The sequence below is a fragment of the Syngnathus acus genome, chromosome 12 (assembly GCF_901709675.1).
Source record: "Syngnathus acus chromosome 12, fSynAcu1.2, whole genome shotgun sequence".
Lineage (NCBI taxonomy): Eukaryota > Metazoa > Chordata > Actinopteri > Syngnathiformes > Syngnathidae > Syngnathus > Syngnathus acus.
The window spans coordinates 636,344-654,837 of NC_051097.1; the positions used below are offsets into that span (position 1 = coordinate 636,344).

General features: G+C 41.4%; 1 protein-coding gene across 2 annotated transcripts in view; it reads left to right on the plus strand.

Moving 5' to 3' along the window:
• derl2 (derlin 2) overlaps window positions 1-11,310 on the plus strand; it is a 57,518-nt gene extending 46,208 nt beyond the window's left edge. The window contains exons 5-8 of one of the 2 annotated variants that reach the window (XM_037265905.1): window positions 1,162-1,255; window positions 6,701-6,896; window positions 6,987-7,077; window positions 10,244-11,310. In XM_037265905.1, the coding sequence (XP_037121800.1) occupies window positions 1,162-1,255; window positions 6,701-6,896; window positions 6,987-7,077; window positions 10,244-10,352 (490 nt within the window). In that variant the 3' untranslated portion in view covers window positions 10,353-11,310. The remainder of the gene's footprint in view (window positions 1-1,161; window positions 1,256-6,700; window positions 6,897-6,986; window positions 7,078-10,243) is intronic. The other variant, XM_037265906.1, reaches the window with a different exon arrangement.
• The last annotated feature ends 7,184 nt before the right edge of the window (window positions 11,311-18,494 follow it).

Consider the following 18,494-nt stretch of genomic DNA (forward strand, 5'->3'; position numbering starts at 1 on the left):
ACGAGGGAAACTTGGAAAATATGTAGGAATGCGGCCCCCGAGGACTGGAGTTTGAGACCCCTGTTTTAGGGGAATTGAGCTTCCCTTGCAATCTTAGAGCGATCACCTCGGTCTTCCACTAATATTGCTCACTTGAAAATTGGGTGGGTTCAAATGAGGAGGCGCTCTGTCTGAGTTCTTTAACACATCTAAAAGTAAAAAAACATCCCTAAATAAAAGATGCAGGGCGGCTCGGTGGCGCACTGGTTAGCACGTCCACCTCACATTCAGAGGTTGCGCTTCCTGTGTGGAGTTTGCATGTTCTCCCCGTGCCTGCGAGGGTCTTCTCCGGGTACTCCCGTTTCCTCCCACGTCCCAAAAACATGCTTGGTAGTCCGATTGAGCACTTCAAACTGTAGATTGATAGTTGTTTGTCTTTGTGTGCCCTGGGATTGGCTGGCAACCAGTTCAGGGTGTCCACCGCCTGCTGCCCAATGACTTCTGGGATAAGCTCCAGCATGCCCGTGACATCCGTGGGGACAAGCGGTACTGATGGATGGATGGATGGATGGATGGATGGATGGATGGATAAAAGATGAAATTCTGAAATTCTTTTCTGAAACCCAAATATTTCCAACAAAAAACTCAGAAATTTACCTTACAGTTTACTGTAGGGGACTGTTTAATTTGTATTTGGTGCCAGACTTCAAATTTGAATGTAAACAAAGAATTTTTCTATCACCGGCATTTGGTGTTCTCTCTCTGTGCCGTTGTAAACAGTCTGCCAAATAACAGTTGCACACAAAAAGTGACAATATTCTCTGAAAAGTGTCACGGCCAAAACGCTGAAAACAGTCCAAAATATGTTAACTTGATACAAAACCAACACAAAATAATTACTACAATTAACGGAGGGAGTAAGCCATCACTCTTATTATTCATTGTTGGTGCCTTCTTGTTTTTATTTTGTGTTGTTTACTTGTATGTATATCGTGTACTATGTCTTGTCACCGTGGGATAGTGGAAACGTAATTTCAATTTCTTTGTGTGTCTTGGCATGTGAAGAGATTGACAATAAAGCAGACTTTGACTTTGACTTTGATCACCAACCTTGCAATTTTTTTCTGCATCATTTGAGATTGTTAAGAAATGTCATCCACTTCCTTAACAATTTGTTTTTAGATACAGATACTGTCGTATGCTGGAGGAGGGTTCTTTCAGGGGGCGAACAGGTGACTTTGTTTTCATGTTCCTCTTTGGTGGATTTCTGATGACTGTATCCTTTTCATTGAAGTTTGGACGGGCAACCTTTTTCTACAGGTCAATTCAGTTTATTTTACAAATGTAAATGTGCTTATTTTTATTTGTAGCTTGTTTATCTTTATGTTAACCATTAATGACTTTCAAAACGTAATCACCAAGTGGTACTGTATTTCTAAAATAAAGCTCTTATTACCGTATTTTCACGTTCAAAAGGCGCACTGTAATAAAAGGCGCAGTCTCAGTTGTGTGCCATGACTGTGTTTAACACACATAGGGCGCAACGGCTCATAGGGCGCGCGTTTTATATATACAATCCACGCCCACACTTAGCCCTTTAACGTTCTCATGGCGCTCTCAACTATGTCCGCCTTACAACAAACACACCCACCCACACACACACACACACACACACACACACACACACACACACGCACACACGGTGCCAGCAGACATGTTAGCTTTACTTGTTTTACATGTTTACTTTGAACAGCCGGTTCACACCAATGTCCAGCGGTTGGAGTTCCTTTGTCGTGCCTCCCGGAATGACAGTAAGCTCGGCGTTCATTGCTTCAATTGCTTTTTTACATCGGCTGTGACGACAGCACACACACACACACACACACACACACACACACACACACGAGGCGCACTGCAAATCCACGCCCACTCTTCCCCCGTAAACGTTCTCATGGCAACAACAACAACAACACACACACACAAGCATACAAGTGTGCGTATTTTAAAGTGAAGCGGGAGCAAAACTGAGTTTGGTATTCACATATTCATTTATTACTGGTATTGGTCATCATTAAACCCATCGAAGTCCTCATCCTCTGTTTCCGAGTTGAACAGCAGCGCTAAATCTCCAACTGACATGCCAGGTTCACTTTCTTCACTGTCAGTCACTTTCCGTGCCGTGTGGCTCCTCGGATATGATGCCGGCTTTTACGAAAGCTCGAACAACAGTGCCAGCAGACATGTTAGCAAGCTCGGCGATCATTTGCTTCACTTGTTTTTTCACATCAGCTGTGAGATGGGCACGCATAGAGTCACAGATCAACAGCGATGGTGATGCATGGAAAAAACCACCTGGTCCCCTTACATATGTTTGTGTGTATATGTATAGATACCGTATTTTTCGGACTATAAGTCGCAGTTTTTTCCATACTTTGGGTGGGGGGGCGACTTATACGCAGGAGCGACTTATATGTGAATTTTTTCACAAATTTTTACTTGATCATTAACACGTTACTTACTAGTTAGTTGATCACTTCACAGTTGATCAAAGAGCGATCCAGGGCGCTTGTGTGTGTTGGCTCACATGTTGAGCTCTTAATTTGTGAAATAAAGAGCCGGTTATCAAACCCATGTCTTGCCTGGTACTTTGGTAACGCTACAATATAGTTATATACGTAGATCTGTGGAATAATTGGAGCTGCCAACTGAGAACGAGGCTGACGTCAGCGCGCACGTAGGTCCAGAATCGACAGCTGTTTTTTTTTTGTTTTTTTGACAGAGAGTATGACTATTCCGGAGGATTTAATGATTTGGAGTGACACGGATGGTTCGTTAAAATTGTTGTTTCTATTACATTTATTTGATATATCTAGTCTGACGTCAGCGGCTCACGTAGTTCCGGTGTCAACAGATGTGTTTTTTTCTTTTTTTAAGTGACACGGAAGATGAAGATTCTGATGAATTTATTGATTTGGAGTGACACGGATGGTTCGATAAAATTGTTGTTTATATTACATTTATTTGATATATCTCGTCTGACGTCCGTGGCGCACTTAGTCTTTTCGGCGGCGTCAACAGCTGTTTTGGGTTTTTTTTTTCTTCAAGTGACACGATTTATTGATTTGGAGTGACATGGATGGTTCGATAAAATTGTTGTTTATATTATTGTTATTTCATACATGGTTTATATATTGTTATATGGGCCTCTAGAAAAATTTGAACTGCAACGCGCCGCTGACGTCGGACTTGTTTACATAAAGGAGGACCAACTCGATCGATGGATTTAATGATTTGGAGTGACACAGTTGGTTTGATAAAGGTGTTATTTATGTTATAGTTATTTGAATAACTGTTATTGTTACATCAGGCCCGTTCTCAGCTTCTCGTTTGTGTTTATGTCACGTTAGCATACCGTATAGTTTAGCCTGTTGTTGCTCGTTCATGTCTGTTCTTGGTGTTGGATTTTGTCGAATAAATTTCCTCCAAAATGCGATTTATACTCCGGAGCGACTTATATGTTTTTTTTCACTTTATTGTGCATTTTATGGCTGATGCGATGTATATTCCGGAGCGACTTTTAGTTCGAAAAATACGGTAATAATGAGACAGAGGACGACAGCGAGTGCTCAAGTGTGTGACTGTATTGAACCGACGCCCGTGCGTCATGACGTAACACAACACAGCAGTACCGCTGGGGTATACCATTGTATGTGGGGGCGGGGGTTTTTCCACTCCCTCTAACACAGTGCTTCTCAAATAGTGGGGGGGCGCGGTGCGATACCAAGGGGCCAAGGGGGGCGCGTGTGACACCAGGGAACATGCTTTTCTTTTGGCTGTACTATGTAGATTAAAGGGTAATTAGAAATCTACTGCAGTAGGTGGGAGTGGCGGTATCACTGGAAAAGTGTGTGCAAGGAGTAGTCGCTCGACAGTGTAGAGCGCACAGCACAGAGCAGGCAATAAAAAGTGCAGTGGGACACCATGGAAAAATGTTGAACAGTGTTGAAAAGAACGGCGGAGAGAGACGGAGATAAGAGAATTAAGAGTCACAAAAAAGCTAAGACAAGGAAATATGACTCGAAGCGTACGTAGCGCTCGGCTTCAGTGCGACTACGATGGGAGGACAAGGAAAGACCGATGTGTTTATAATAATAATTCATTAAATTTGTATAGCGCTTTTCAAAAACCCAAAGACGCTTACATGGGAACAAGGCAAAGACATACATGAGGGGAGGGGGACGGGGAAGAAACAATCGGATAAAATAAGAAGAGGAAACCAGTTATGGTAGGGGAGGGTCATGAGCTTGAGAGAAGAGTTACGTTTTAGACGGGACTTAAATTATGGGGAGTGTGGGGTGAGTCACAGACGACTGAGGGGAGAGAGTTCCAGAGTCGGTGATGTGCAGGAGAAGCTCGGTCACCGAAGGATTTGAGTTTAGATTTTGGGACTGTCAGACGTGAAGTATTGGAGGATACGGAGGGGACGGTTGGGGCAGTAGGGGACAGGAGGTCGGATAGGTAAGTGGGAGCCAGGTGGTGAAGGCTTTTAAGGTGAGGAGGAGTATCTTGAAGATGATACGCTCCTTAATGGGAGCCAGTGAAGAGAGTGGAGAACAGGAGTGATGTGTTCACGGGACCGGGTGTGGGTAAGGAGGCGCAGCAGAGTTTTGGACTAGTTGAAGTCTATGGAGTGAGTGAGCAGTGATTCCAGTGAGAAGTTAAGTTAAAAGTTAAAGTCAAGCCAGGATGAGATGAAGGCGTGATGAGGGATTCAGCGGCAGGGAGAGAGAGGCAGTGCCGGATTTGGCGATGCGTCGGAGGGTGTAAGTAGGAGGTCTTGACAACTGAGCTAACATGAGGGTGGAAGGACAGTGTGGGGTCAAAATAACACCAAGGTTTGCGTGCCAGAGGGGAGGAGTGATGTTTGAGGAGTCAATGGTGAGTGTGATGGATCCAGTTTTATTAAGGAGGATTTAGTGCCTATGAGGAGGGCTCTGTTTTGTCACTGTTGAGTTTGAGAAAGTTGTGGTCAGCCCATGTTTTTATGTCGAGATGCAGGTTTCAAAGTGGGTGAGGAAGGGTTACGGTTGTTTGGTACGTATATAGATCTGGGTGTCATCAGCGTAGCAGTGGAAGTCAGATTGAGTTTGCGGATGACAGTACCAAGGGGAAAGAGGTAACAGATGATAGGAGGGGGCCAAGAACTGAGCCTGGAGGACCCCTTATGTAACTGGGAGAGGATAGATGTGTGACCGGAGAGAGAGATGAACTGGTTTCTGTTGGTGAGATAGGAGGTGAGCCAGTCGAGTGCAGTTTACTGTGCCTTACAATGTTGGCAGCGGACAGTATGAAGCCAAATAAATTAAGGCGGCACTTATAAAGTCATTGCACCCCAATCATGCTGATAAGATGCTTGAGGTTTTTCAGTGAAAACTGGCTGAATATTGCCAACAATCAACTTTGTGAATGCTACTTCAGTCAATCAGCAGCACTGTAAGCATCGTATAAAGCAGCGTACCAAATTGCTCAGTGCAAGAAGAAAAAACACACCATTGCAGAAGAGCTGATACAACCTGCAGCCGTGGATATGGTCTCCGTCATGCTGCGTCATTTTGAGCACAAATTGTTTATTCATTTTTGTTTTGTAGGTTAAAATGTTTTATATATTGTGCTCCTGAGTTAATGTTGCTGATTACTTTGAATTGATTGCTGTATTTAAATTAATATATGTATGTTTATGATTATTCTATTGTATTTTTTCAGCATAAAATGGCAGTTGGTCAAGATGTTGATAGTTTGAATAATTATAGTTTATTTTTTATTTTAAGAAAAGTGATGCACTTGAATCTGTTCTGTTACGGACTAAAAAACAACTCGTTATTAATAAAGTTATTCTATTTGTAAATTGATCCTTCTTTTTTATTTATTTTTTGTTTGCTTTAATGTTAATAACATGGAGGGGGGGCGCGAAATGTTTTCTTCTCCCTAGGGGGGGCATCACAGAAAATTATTGAGAAGCACTGCTCTAACATCTCCCCTTTTATACATACATTGCTTCAAGCTCCCGCAAAAATATAAGAAACAAAACTGTGGTGCAGACTAAATTTAAATTCATTCATACTGCAAATCCACGCCCACAATTCTCCCTCTAACGTTCTCATGGCGCTTTTTAATACGTCCGCCTTACAACAACAACACACATAGGGAGCACTGCATGATAGGGCGCGCTGCACATTTTGAAGAAAATCTAAGACTTATCCGCGCCTAATAAACGTGAAAATACGGTATATACCTTACCTAGGATAGCTGTTCCAGATGGCTTCTTAGCTCATCTAGCTTTGAACCCTGCTGTTTATAGTCCGGTGTGCGTTATCTATGGATTTTTCTTGATTTTTATGATGTACAAGGATTATATTCAGGTGCGTATTATATTCCAAAAATCACGGTACTTGAGTACATTACAAAGACAAGATATTTTATCTTCAAACTGATAAACTTTTGCTGTTTGCAAATAATCATTAACTTAGAATTTTATGACTTTACAATGACTAAATGACAATGGTTTCATGTCATTGTATATAAACACAATGTGATTATGATCTCCCATACCAATATTAGGTATGAAATAGTTCAATGTTTTGGCACATGCTAATTGCAGTCTTCACACTAACCATGGTTAAAAAAACAATATATTTTTTCAGCTTCCTGAATATTATTTCAGATATTTGGAACTTTTGTGAGTTTGGTGTTCCTGGGCCAAGCTTTCACAATAATGTTGGTGTACATATGGAGTCGACGAAATCCAAATGTTCGAATGAATTTCTTTGGCCTTTTGAATTTCCAGGCACCCTTCCTGCCTTGGGTGCTGATGGGATTTTCACTTCTGCTGGGCAATTCCATCATTATAGATCTTTTAGGTAAAATATTTATAACAATCATCTGCAATACACTGTGTGGTGAATGATGTCTCTTAATAATTGTCTTTCAATGTCTTTTGCCTTTCTCAGGTATCGCAGTTGGTCATGTATACTTCTTCTTGGAAGACGTCTTCCCTAACCAGCCTGGAGGTGGAAGATGGCTGAAGACTCCATCGATCATGTGAGCTGCTAAAACCTTTAAACCATTTAAGCACCAGAAATTGTTCTATTTTTGTGGGCACTGACTGCTTCGCACATTGGGCTTATACACACAACCAACGTTGAGTGACTTATCTTCTTTTAAGTTAGTCTTTTGGTGTTTACTGGCGGTTTGCAATCTACAACTCCGGCAACTTGAAACAGGAGCAAATAAGTAAATAGCTCTGATTGGCTATTGTCACAAATGAGACCACCTCCTTCTGCTTTGAGTATGATGGCAGTTTGCAGCTGTAGCCTTGCATTACAGCCATTGTAAAATGAGAAAGTGTTCTCAATTGGCTTACCTGGTAAAACATTGAATAATAAAAAATACAATAAAATAAAAATACTGTATGCTTATTGCAACCAGGCACATGCTTGATCAAGAAATATGCACACACTGATCACTGTAATCAACTGAAATTTATCAGTAATCACGATCACGATCAGGCCTAGTAGATTCAAGTAAATATGACAGTGAAGTGGCAAAACAAAACTCTACAGATCACTCTCTGAAAAACTTTACACTTTAATGTGATTGATAACTTCCCATGGGCTCACCACCTGTGGGAGGGACCAAAGAGGTCGGGTGCAAAGTGAGCTGGGCGGCGGCCAAAGGCGGGGACATGGAATGTCACCTCTTTGGCAGGAAAGGAGCCCGAGCTGGTGTGCAAGGCAAAAAAGTTCCAATTAGACATAGTCGGACTTGCCTCCACACACAGTTTGGCTTCTGATATAAATCCTCTTGGGAGGGGCTGGACTCTTTTCCACTCTGGAGTTGCCCACGGTGAGAGGTGTCGAGCAGGTGTGGGCATACTCATTGCCCCCCGGGTGGGCGCTTGCACATTGGGGTTCACCCCGGTGAACGAGAGGGTAGTCTCCCTCCGCCTTCGGGTGGGGGGGACGGGTCCTGACTGTTGTTTTTTGTCTTTGCACCAACCGGCAGCTCAGAGCACCCACCCTTTTTGGAGTCCTTGGAAGAAGTGCTGGAGAGCGCTCCCTCTGGGGACTCCATCGTTCTACTGGGTGACTTCAATGCTCACGTGGGCAATGACAGTGAGACCTGGAAGGGCGTGATTGAGAGGAACGGCCCCCCCCGATCTGAACTCGAGCGGTGTTCTATTGGAATTCTGTGCTCGACACGGATTGTCAATAATGAACACCATGTTCAAGCATAAGGGTGTCCATGTGTGCACTTGGCACCAGGACACCCTAGGCCGCAGTTCGACAATCGACTTTGTAGTTGTGTCCTCGGATTTGCGGCCGCATGTTTCGGACACTCGGGTGAAGAAAGGGCCGGTGCTGTCAACTGATCACTTGGTGGTGTGTTGGCTCCGATGGTGGGGGAAGATGCTGGTCCGACCTGGCAGACCCAAACGTATTGTGAGGGTGTGCTGGGAACGTCTGGCAGAATCCCCTGTCAGAAAGAGCTTCAACTCCCACCTCCGGCAGAGCTTTCCCGGGAAGTGGAGGACATTGAGTCTGAGTGGACCATGTTCCGTGCCGCCATCGTTGAGGCAGCCAACCGTAGCTGTAGCCGTAAGGTGGTCGGTGCCTGTCGTGGCGGCAACCCCCGAACCCGCTGGTGGACACCGATGGTAAGGGATGCCGTCATGCTGAAGGAGTCCTATCAGGCCGTCTTGGCCTGTCGGACTCCGAAGGCAGCCAAGCGGACACACCTCTACAACATTGCGTGGACATCAGGGACAGTGCCTCTGGATCGGAAGACTGGGGTGGTCGTCCCCCTTTTTAAGAAGAGGGACCGGAGGGTGTGTTCCAACTACAGAGGAATCACACTCCTCAGCCTCCCTAGTAAGGTCTATTCAGGGGTGCTGGAGAGGATGGTTCATCGGGAGGTCAAATCTCGGATTCAGGAGGAGCAGTGTGGTTTTCGTCCTGGCCGTGGACCAGCTCTACACCCTCGGCAGGGTCCTCGGGGGTGCACGGGAGTTCGCTCAATCAGTCCACATGTGTTTTGTGGACCTGGAGAAGGCGTTTGACCGTGTCCCTCGGGGAGTTCTGTGGGGGGTGCTTCGGGAGTACAGGGTGCCAAACCAACTGATAAGGGCGGTACGGTCCTTGTACCATCGATGCCAGAGTTTGGTCCGCATTTCCGGCAGTGTGTCGGATATGTTCCCAGTGAGGGTTGGACTCCGCCAAGGCTGCCCTTTTTCACCGATTCTGTTCATAACTTTTACGGACAGAATTTCTAGGCGCAGCCGAGGCATTGAAGATGTCCGGTTTGGTGACCTCGGTATTGCATCTCTGCTTTTTGCAGACAATGTGGTGCTGTTGGCTTCTTCAAGCCATGATCTCCAGCTCTCACTGGAATGGTTTGCAGCCGAGTGTGAAGCGGTCGGGCTGAAAGGCAACACCTCCAAATCTGAGACCATGGTCCTCAGTCGGAAAAGGGTGGAATGCCCTCTGCGGATCGGGGATGAGATCCTGCCCCAAGTGAAGGAGTTCAAGTATCTTGGCGTCTTGTCCACGAGCGAGGGCAGGATGGAGCATGAGATCAACAAGTGGATCGGTGCAGTGTCTGCTGTGATGCGGACTCTGTACCGGTCCATTGTGGTTAATTTCAATCGATTTTAATTTTAATCGAATTTAAATGGTCGATTTACGCTCCTACCCTCAGCTATGGTCACGATCTATGGGTCGTGACCAAAAGGACAAGATCCTGGATACAAGGGGCTGAAATGAGTTTCCTCTGCAGGGTGTCCGGGCTCTCCTTTAGAGATAGGGTGAGAAGCTCGGTCATCCGGGAGGGACTCGGAGTCAAGCCGCTGCTCCTCCACGTTGAGAGGAGCCAGATGAGGTGGCTCAGGCATCTCATCAGGATGCTTCCTGGATGCCTCCCCGGGGGGTGTTCCGGGCATGTCCCACTGGCAGGAGACCCTGGAGACGACCCAGGACACGCTGGAGAGACTATGTCTCTTGGCTGGCCTGGGAACGCCTTTGGATCCCCGGGGTGAGCTGGACGAAGTGGCTGGGCAGAGGGAAGTCTGGGCATCCCTCCTAAAGCTGCTGCCCCTGCGACCTGACCCCGGATAAGCGGCAGATGGATGTGATTAATAAAATAAACTTTGAGTCCAGAATAATGCTTTATATGTATATCTTTATCTCCTAACCTAACCCCACACTACTAGAAAGATGCTGTTTGACACACCTGACGATGATGCCAATTACAATCCATTGCCTGAGGATCGCCCAGGAGGGTTTGCTTGGGGAGAGGGACCACCACATTTTGGAGGTTAACGATAATTCGGTTTTGTTCTTTCAGTATCTTTCAAAAATGTTCCACCAGAGTGATGACGTTGTACTGATAAGATTTTTTGATTCATGGGCGGATAATGCAACAACAACAAAAAGAGAGAGAAATCCAATGATTATTTTTGTTTAGTTTTTCACTGTGGATTTAAATTATCCTAACAATTTCCAATGCCAGTCTCTCTCTGGAAAGTCATGTTTTCTTTTTCTTCTCTGTTAGTAGTGGACAAATGAGGTCATGGTTGCAATTATTTTTACAATAAGGGTTAAGTCAAAAAGCTGAACTGTTTACTAATCTGTTCAACACAGTAAATTTCAAACTTAGGGTTGACTGTCTTTGATGCTATCATTTTATTATTTGGTTTTCATTCGCACAGTACTGTGCAATTTGTCATGTCTGTAGTTGTTTTTCTTTTTTAAATTAAATATTACTTGTTGGTTGAACAATGCAAAATCTGGTCATTATAACATCATCGTCACTCTTCATCTATCATATACATTTAGATATGATAGACAAGTGCATTAACAAAATATCTGATTAAAAAATAATTCTGACTATTGCTCAACCAATGAACAGAAATAATCACAGGCAAAGATCGATTAGCATGCAGCTGCAGTGGGGTGAGGGGTTTAATATTGCATTCCCTTGATGAACACTGGAGCTTTAATTGATATTTATATTTATATGTTAAGTTTATAACCGTTAACAACTAGGCTAAACTAGGTCATCAAAATATCACAAAAACATACTCAAGTGCTGAGAAAGTAAACAAAAAACATTTCTGAAATTTCTGTTCAGTAATTATCTTTCTGTATTAACAGAACCTTTTGCCTATAAATTCTGTACTTGTGACCCTCTATTTCAATTATTATTTTTTAAGGAACATGGCTGTAATTGATTGGCCAATTAATTTTAAAAATATATCTAATAAAACAACTTTTTGTGGATGCCATATCATGCTAAAATCTTTTTTTTTTTTTTAGCTTTTTAAAATGCTAATTTCTCACCAAAAACACACCCCAAAGTAGTGTTTTCCAGGGCTGTGGACTCGGTCGGATTTTTGCACCGAGTCCGAGTCCGGCCTCTTGACCACGAGTTCGAGTCCGGCTGTCCATTTTTTCTGTTAATTCATGTGACTGCTTAGTCTTTATGCACATGAAGGACTGGAAAATAACGCAAATCAAGAAAACGTAACCGATCTAAGCAGATCGTGAACCCGCAAGTTTGTTAGCAGACTGCTAACAGCTGATTTACCGGAGAACAGCTGATTGAGCTGTCAAAGAAAGCTGCGACCAACGTGAGCAATATGGGGCCGAAAAAAAACCTAACCATGTCCACGGAGGAGGTCGAGGACATAAAAAGGTCACTTGACTTCCTTTCGGAATGCAGCAGAAAAACATCTTGGCACTGGTGGAAGAGGTAAAGACGCTCCGTATGCTCAATGCTGAGAAGGACAAGCGGCTTGCCTACCTTGAAAGTCGGGTAGCGGACATCGAGCAATACACAAGAATAAATGACATTGTCATCACGGGAATAGCAATCAAACCGATACCTTATGCAAGGGCAGTGACGGCAAGTAACGATGGCTGTGAGCAACATGCAAGCTCAGCCGAGCAACAGGTAGCTGAGTTTCTGCAAACTAAAGGAATAACTATGGACTCCAACCAGGTCGAAGCATGTCATCCACTGCCCAGACGAAACAGTAACGACAAGCCTGCAGTCATTCTGAAATTTGTCAACAGGAAGCACAAAGTTGCACTTCTAAAGCAGGGTAAGTTGCTCAAAGGTACAGACATCTACATAAATGAACATTTGACAAAGACCAATGCGGATATTGCAAAGAAAGCACGTCACTTGAGAAGAATGAAAAAAAATACAGAGTACATGGACCAGAAATTGCAAGATATACATCAAGCTTAATGGATCACCAGAAGAGGCCAAGATACTGATGGTGAGGAGTATTGAGGAACTGGAAAAGCTCGAATAAGTATCCTCAACTGGAGTGGACTTGGAACTGAATGGAGGTAACAACACAAAACACAAACATAATGCTCAGGGACCTACATCAAGCAACAATGGACAGGTAACACAGTGGATACAAGAACATGAACAACTCCAACTAACGTTTGATTACAGTGAAAGCAGCACTCTGGACATAGATCAGGACATCGACCCAGACAATAATTTCTTCTCCACCACAAACAACACATGTTATTATTACAGCAATGATCAGTACAATACGGACATCTTAACAAAAGATAAGCTATCTATTATCCATTTCAATAGCCGGAGTCTATATAAAAATTTTAGTAGCATTCGGGATTACTTAAACACATTCAAACAATCATTTAATATAATAACTATTTCTGAGACCTGGATTACGACTGAGAAGGGAATGCACTTTGAGATGGAAGGCTATGAATTCATATGCAACAACAGACAGAGCAAAGCTGGGGGTGGTGTTGCAATCTATGTTGATTTGAATATGAAATTCAAGATTGTAGAGGCTATGACACAGGTGGTGGACAATCTTCTTGAATGTCTCACGATACAGATTTGTGTTGAAAAGAAAAAAGACATTATTATAAGCTGTGTCTATAGAGCTCCTGGTTCTAGCATTGAGACATTCACAGAATGGATAGAAAGTGTGATTATACAAAAAGGCAACAAAAATATTTTTATTTGCGAGGATTATAACATTGATCTATTTAATCCAAATAAGCAACAAAATATTGATGATTTTTTTAATTTAATGCATAGCCTGAGTCTCTTTCCTACAATCACTAGACCCACGAGAGTAACATCACAGAGTGCTACTCTGATAGATAACATATTCACCAATATAATAGAAAACAGGACAACAAGCGGGCTATTAATTACTGATATTACTGACCACCTTCCAGTGTTTACAGTATATGACAATAATTTCAAATCTGAAATTGGGGTGTATAAACAACAAAGAAGAATTAGGACAGATGAGACCATTGCTACTCTAAAACATGAATTAATGGAACAGAACTGGGATGCAATATATAAAGAAAAAGATGTAAATAATGCATACCATAAATTGATGACTATATTCACTTCATTATATAATAAGCATTGTCCAATCAAGGAATATAATAAAAAAACTAAATATAAGGACAGTCCATGGTTGACGAAAGTCTTAAGAAATGCCTGTAAAAAGAAGAATTTACTCTATAGGAACTTCATAAAACAGAGAACAGAAGGCGCTGAAGATAAATATAAGAGATATAAGAATAAATTAACTAATATTATAAGATTAAGTAAGAAAGAATATTATAAGAATAAATTAGAGGATAACAAAAATAATATTAAGGGGATATGGACTCTCCTAAACCACATTATTAGAGAAGGTACCGAACAACATAAATTACCTAAATATTTTGTTATAAATGATACTGAAAATTATAATATGGAAGAAGTGGCAAACAGTTTTAATCAGTTCTTTGTAAATGTTGGGCCTCAAATAGCAAAAAACATACCGATTCCAGCGCCAGATGTAGGCAACAGAGATAAATTAATAGAAAGGAATCCTCACTCAATGTTTTTGAAGGCAGTTGATGAAAATGAAATCATTAACATTGTAAAACAATGCAAAAATAAAACATCTACCGACTGCAATGGGATTGATATGATGTTAGTTAAGCAAATCATTGAGGGGATTTCAAAGCCACTTGTGTACATCTGTAACTTGTCATTTTTAACTGGTACATTCCCAAAGAAGATGAAAATTGCTAAGGTCATTCCTCTTTATAAAACTGGGAGCAAACACAACTTTACAAACTACAGACCTATCGCAATATTGCCACAACTCTCAAAAATATTGGAAAAGCTTTTTAACAGTAGAATGGATGGATTTTTGGAAAAACATAAACTATTTGCAGAGAACCAATATGGTTTTAGAGTAAACAGATCAACAGCACAGGCATTAATGGAATCAATCGAGGAAATCACAGATGCAATAGACAACAAACAACATGCAGTAGGAGTTTTCATTGACCTCAAAAAAGCTTTTGACACAATTAATCATAATATACTATTCAATAAATTGGAAAAATATGGGATAAGGGGATTAGTATTAGACTGGATAAAGGATTATCTGCGAGAACGGCAACAGTATGTAAAGTTGGGTAATCACTGTTCTGGATATCTGGAAATAGCTTGTGGTGTTCCACAAGGGTCAGTTTTAGGCCCTAAATTATTTATTTTGTATATAAATGACATGTGCAAAGTCTCTAAAGAACTAAAACTCGTCAATTTTGCAGATGACACAAATATCTTTTGTTCAGGTGATGACATCCAACAAGTGGAATCAATGCTGAATGAGGAAATGAAAAAAATAAAAATGTGGTTCGACTGGAACAAATTATCATTAAATGTAAGTAAGACCAAGTTTATGGTATTTGGCAAAGCGAATATAAAGATACGAATAGAAATAGATGGAAATGAAATTGAAAGGGTGCAGGAAAACAAATTTCTTGGGGTTATAATAGATGACAGGCTTAGTTGGAAGCCACACATCAAAAACGTAAAGTCTAAAATTTCAAGAAGCATGGCAGTCATATACAAAGCAAAAGAATTACTGGATTATCATTCACTTCGTACACTTTATTGTTCTCTAGTCTTGCCCTATTTGCATTACTGTGCTGAGGTTTGGGGGAATACTTATAAAACTTCACTACAGCCACTTATCATTCAGCAGAAAAGAGCAATAAGGACTATTCATAAAGTCAACTACTTGGAACACACAAATCCACTTTTCATACAATCCAAACTATTGAAATTCACTGACATAGTATCTTATCAAACAGCAATCATCATGTATAGGGCAAAAGCCAAACAACTACCAGATAATATCCAAAACTTATTTAGGCATCGGGAGGGAGGTTATAAGTTAAGAGGGAATCACAACTTCAAAATCTTAAACATAAGGACAACCTTAAAAAGTTTCTGTATAACTATAACCGGGGTCAAACTATGGAACAATCTAAGTGAGGAACTCAAGCAAAGTCCAAATATCCACCAGTTTAAAAAAATGTACAAAAATATGTTGTTTAGCGGGTACAAAGGCTAAGAGTGCCAAAGGGCTACACACAAGTAAAAATGAAACAGAACAATAAGTGTGAAAGTTTGTCTACTTGTTTTATATTGTAGAATTACAGTATAGTATGTTGAATCGTTGGTTTAATGGATGAAGTGAGAAAGGGGTAGGAATCTAAAAAGCTATGCTTCCTCCTACTCCTTTTCGAGCATTCTTTATTTTTTTTATTTACTTATGTATTATTATTATTAATTCATTAATTTATTTATTTCTATTTGTTGGTTTATTTTTTGTTTGTTTGTTGTATGGACTTATGTGGCACTTTAGAGTGTTGTTTTGTTTTTTGTTTTTCTTTTTTGTTTTGGATGTTCGAAATAAAGTTATCGAAATAAAAAAAAAAAGTTTTTATTCAAGGCTAATTTTGATCAAAATCTAAATAATTACAACAGTTTTGTGATGGCTTTGTCTTTATTAAACATATAAACGAATACAATAAACAGATACTTTCAAGTTTTAATCATTAATTACACCATTATAGCGCAGACATTTATCTAAACACAAATAATTAGTGATGACCCCACAACTATCGAAACACATCAATGATATAAGCTGGGTGACATAATCGTCCTTGACATTGGTACATAATGTAAACATTAGCCTAAGTGCAACTCAACGTGGCCGCATTGATCGTAACTTACGCTCCGTTTCCCCCCCAAATCTAGAGGCAAAACATTGTTCTCTCGCTACTCCCGGGTTCTTCCATCTTGGCTGCGCGCGGGGCATTGTGGGTCTTGTACGTGCACGCACGCAGGCACGCAGGCAGGCGGGCGCGCACGCAACAACTAAATTTGTCTTCATAACAAGCAAGCAGGGCTGTGGACAGTATTCCTACGCGCATTCTCAGCAGCATGATGAAAATAAAATTCAATAACGTCACTGAGGCATATTTTAACGAACTCCACTTCATTGTATGGCTTTTTAGCCCGTGCAATGTTCCAAGCCAGTTAAAACAATGCAAGTGTGACAGTCTCTGAGTGCTTCGTAATTTTTTTGAAAAACTGTACCAATTTTCTGCCTGACTTTTCAAAGTCTCCAAACTTGTGCTTGCGAAATTCAGTCCCTTTTGCAAAGTCCTTATCGATATTGGCATGAAGTGAGCTGAAGTGGCGCTGACCATTTGAAGCTTTTAAATGCGCCAATGACGTCCGACATATCAGGCAGAATGGCTTGCCATAGCGTTCAACAAAAAACAACTTTAACTCTGTTAAAAACGTCCTGTGTTCATCGTCATATATTCGTTTAGCTGTGCATTTTTTCCTTGCCATTTTGGCAAGCGTCTTGTCAGCTTTTCTGGACCTAATGGGCCCCCGTAGTCACAGCCGGCGGCGCTCAATGCTGTCAAGTTCTTTTTCAAACTTGATCGTAAGCAGGGCTGTGGACAGTATTCCTACGCGCATTCTCAGCAGCATGATGAAAATAAAATTGAACGTATTTTTTTTATTGTCGGACTCGGCGGACTCGGCCAAAATCAGCACCGAGTCCGGCAAAAATGACCGAGTCCCCGAGTCCGAGTCCTCAGCCCTGGTTCCTTCATTTACTCATTTGGAGCATTTCTCTTCATTCCTTCATTCAGTTGGGTCCTGACTTGTTGATGTCACCAAAGTGAGGTGGTACCCCTGTCCCTGCCCCTGCAGCTTAAACCCACCCAGTTTCTCAGACCAGATGACCCTGAAATTTGAGTAAACATAAAGCTGTTGTGATTGTGATGCATCAAATAAATTATAAAATCTTTCCACGTACCTTCTGCTGTGGGCTCAAGTACGAGTCGTTGTTGTGAAAATTATTTTTTTCCGATGTAATTTTGAGATGCCCTACTTTGTAAGCAGAATTAAATGCTTCTTGAGTGTACTGACGAATGTTCGCGCACAGGAGAGGTGTTTTAGTGAACCAGGCAGTTAGAAAAAATAGCTACCAAAATAATAAATTAGATCGCCATTGTGTCAAATATAATATATAATCATATACATATATGGCTATACTCACATGTGGAAAGTGGAAAATTGTTTAAATATAAAGTATTGTGATACAGCTTTAAAAGGACATTTGTTGTGAAGGTAGTCCATATTTAACTTTTTTGATTTGCCACAAGACCAATCAATACACGCACGCAAAATAGCTCAGTAATTTTCAGGAGTCAGTTTCCACCATTAAGCGTAATGACAATATCAACAGTGCTGGACCCTTGGTTCAAGATGTTGGGATGCAGGGATGTCAAACTCATTTTTTTCGCAGGCCGCATTGTAGTCATAGCTTCTTTCAGAGGGGCATTATGACTGTCAACCCAAATAAATGTATGAGCACCTCATATTATATACAGTAAGAGCTACAAAACAAACTGACAAATAACTCGTTTTCAAATCAGACGAGTAAACCCTGGTCAAATATTTAAAAAAAAGATATTGTTAAAAGTGAAGACAATTTACAATTCTAGTAATGACATGAATTTGATGCACAATTTGTCTTCGCGGGCCACTAAAATGATGTGGCGGGCCGTATCTGGCCCCCGGGCCTTGAGTTTGATACCTGTGCTTTAGTGCATCAAAAGCCTGAAAACGAAGTGTGCAACAGAAATGCCACACACTGAGTCGGCACAAATGGAAGACGTCATAGCTGGACCTTCAACTCCATCCACCTGCTCCCAGTTCAGATGACAGCCTGCTGGACAGCAAAGCCAATTCTAATGCTATCATCGAGGAACAAACATACCTATCTGAGGTGAACACACCAAGATCACAGGTGGGGGAGGACTGTGTTGCATAATGTTGTCTTTGTACATAATATCGTCTGTATTCTTTATTCACTTGTTGGCTGCCATAGATTAAAAAAATGTGTATTTCACTCCTGCAACAAACTTTTGATTGTTTTCCCAATTACCTTTGGTTCCTTGAAAAAATGGAGGAACATATAAAATGTGTTCTAATTCCTACACCTTCCACCCCCATCTGGATGTAAATACCCTAAAAAAGATCAGGGTCTGCAATTAAAACACATTTCAATTGTTTCA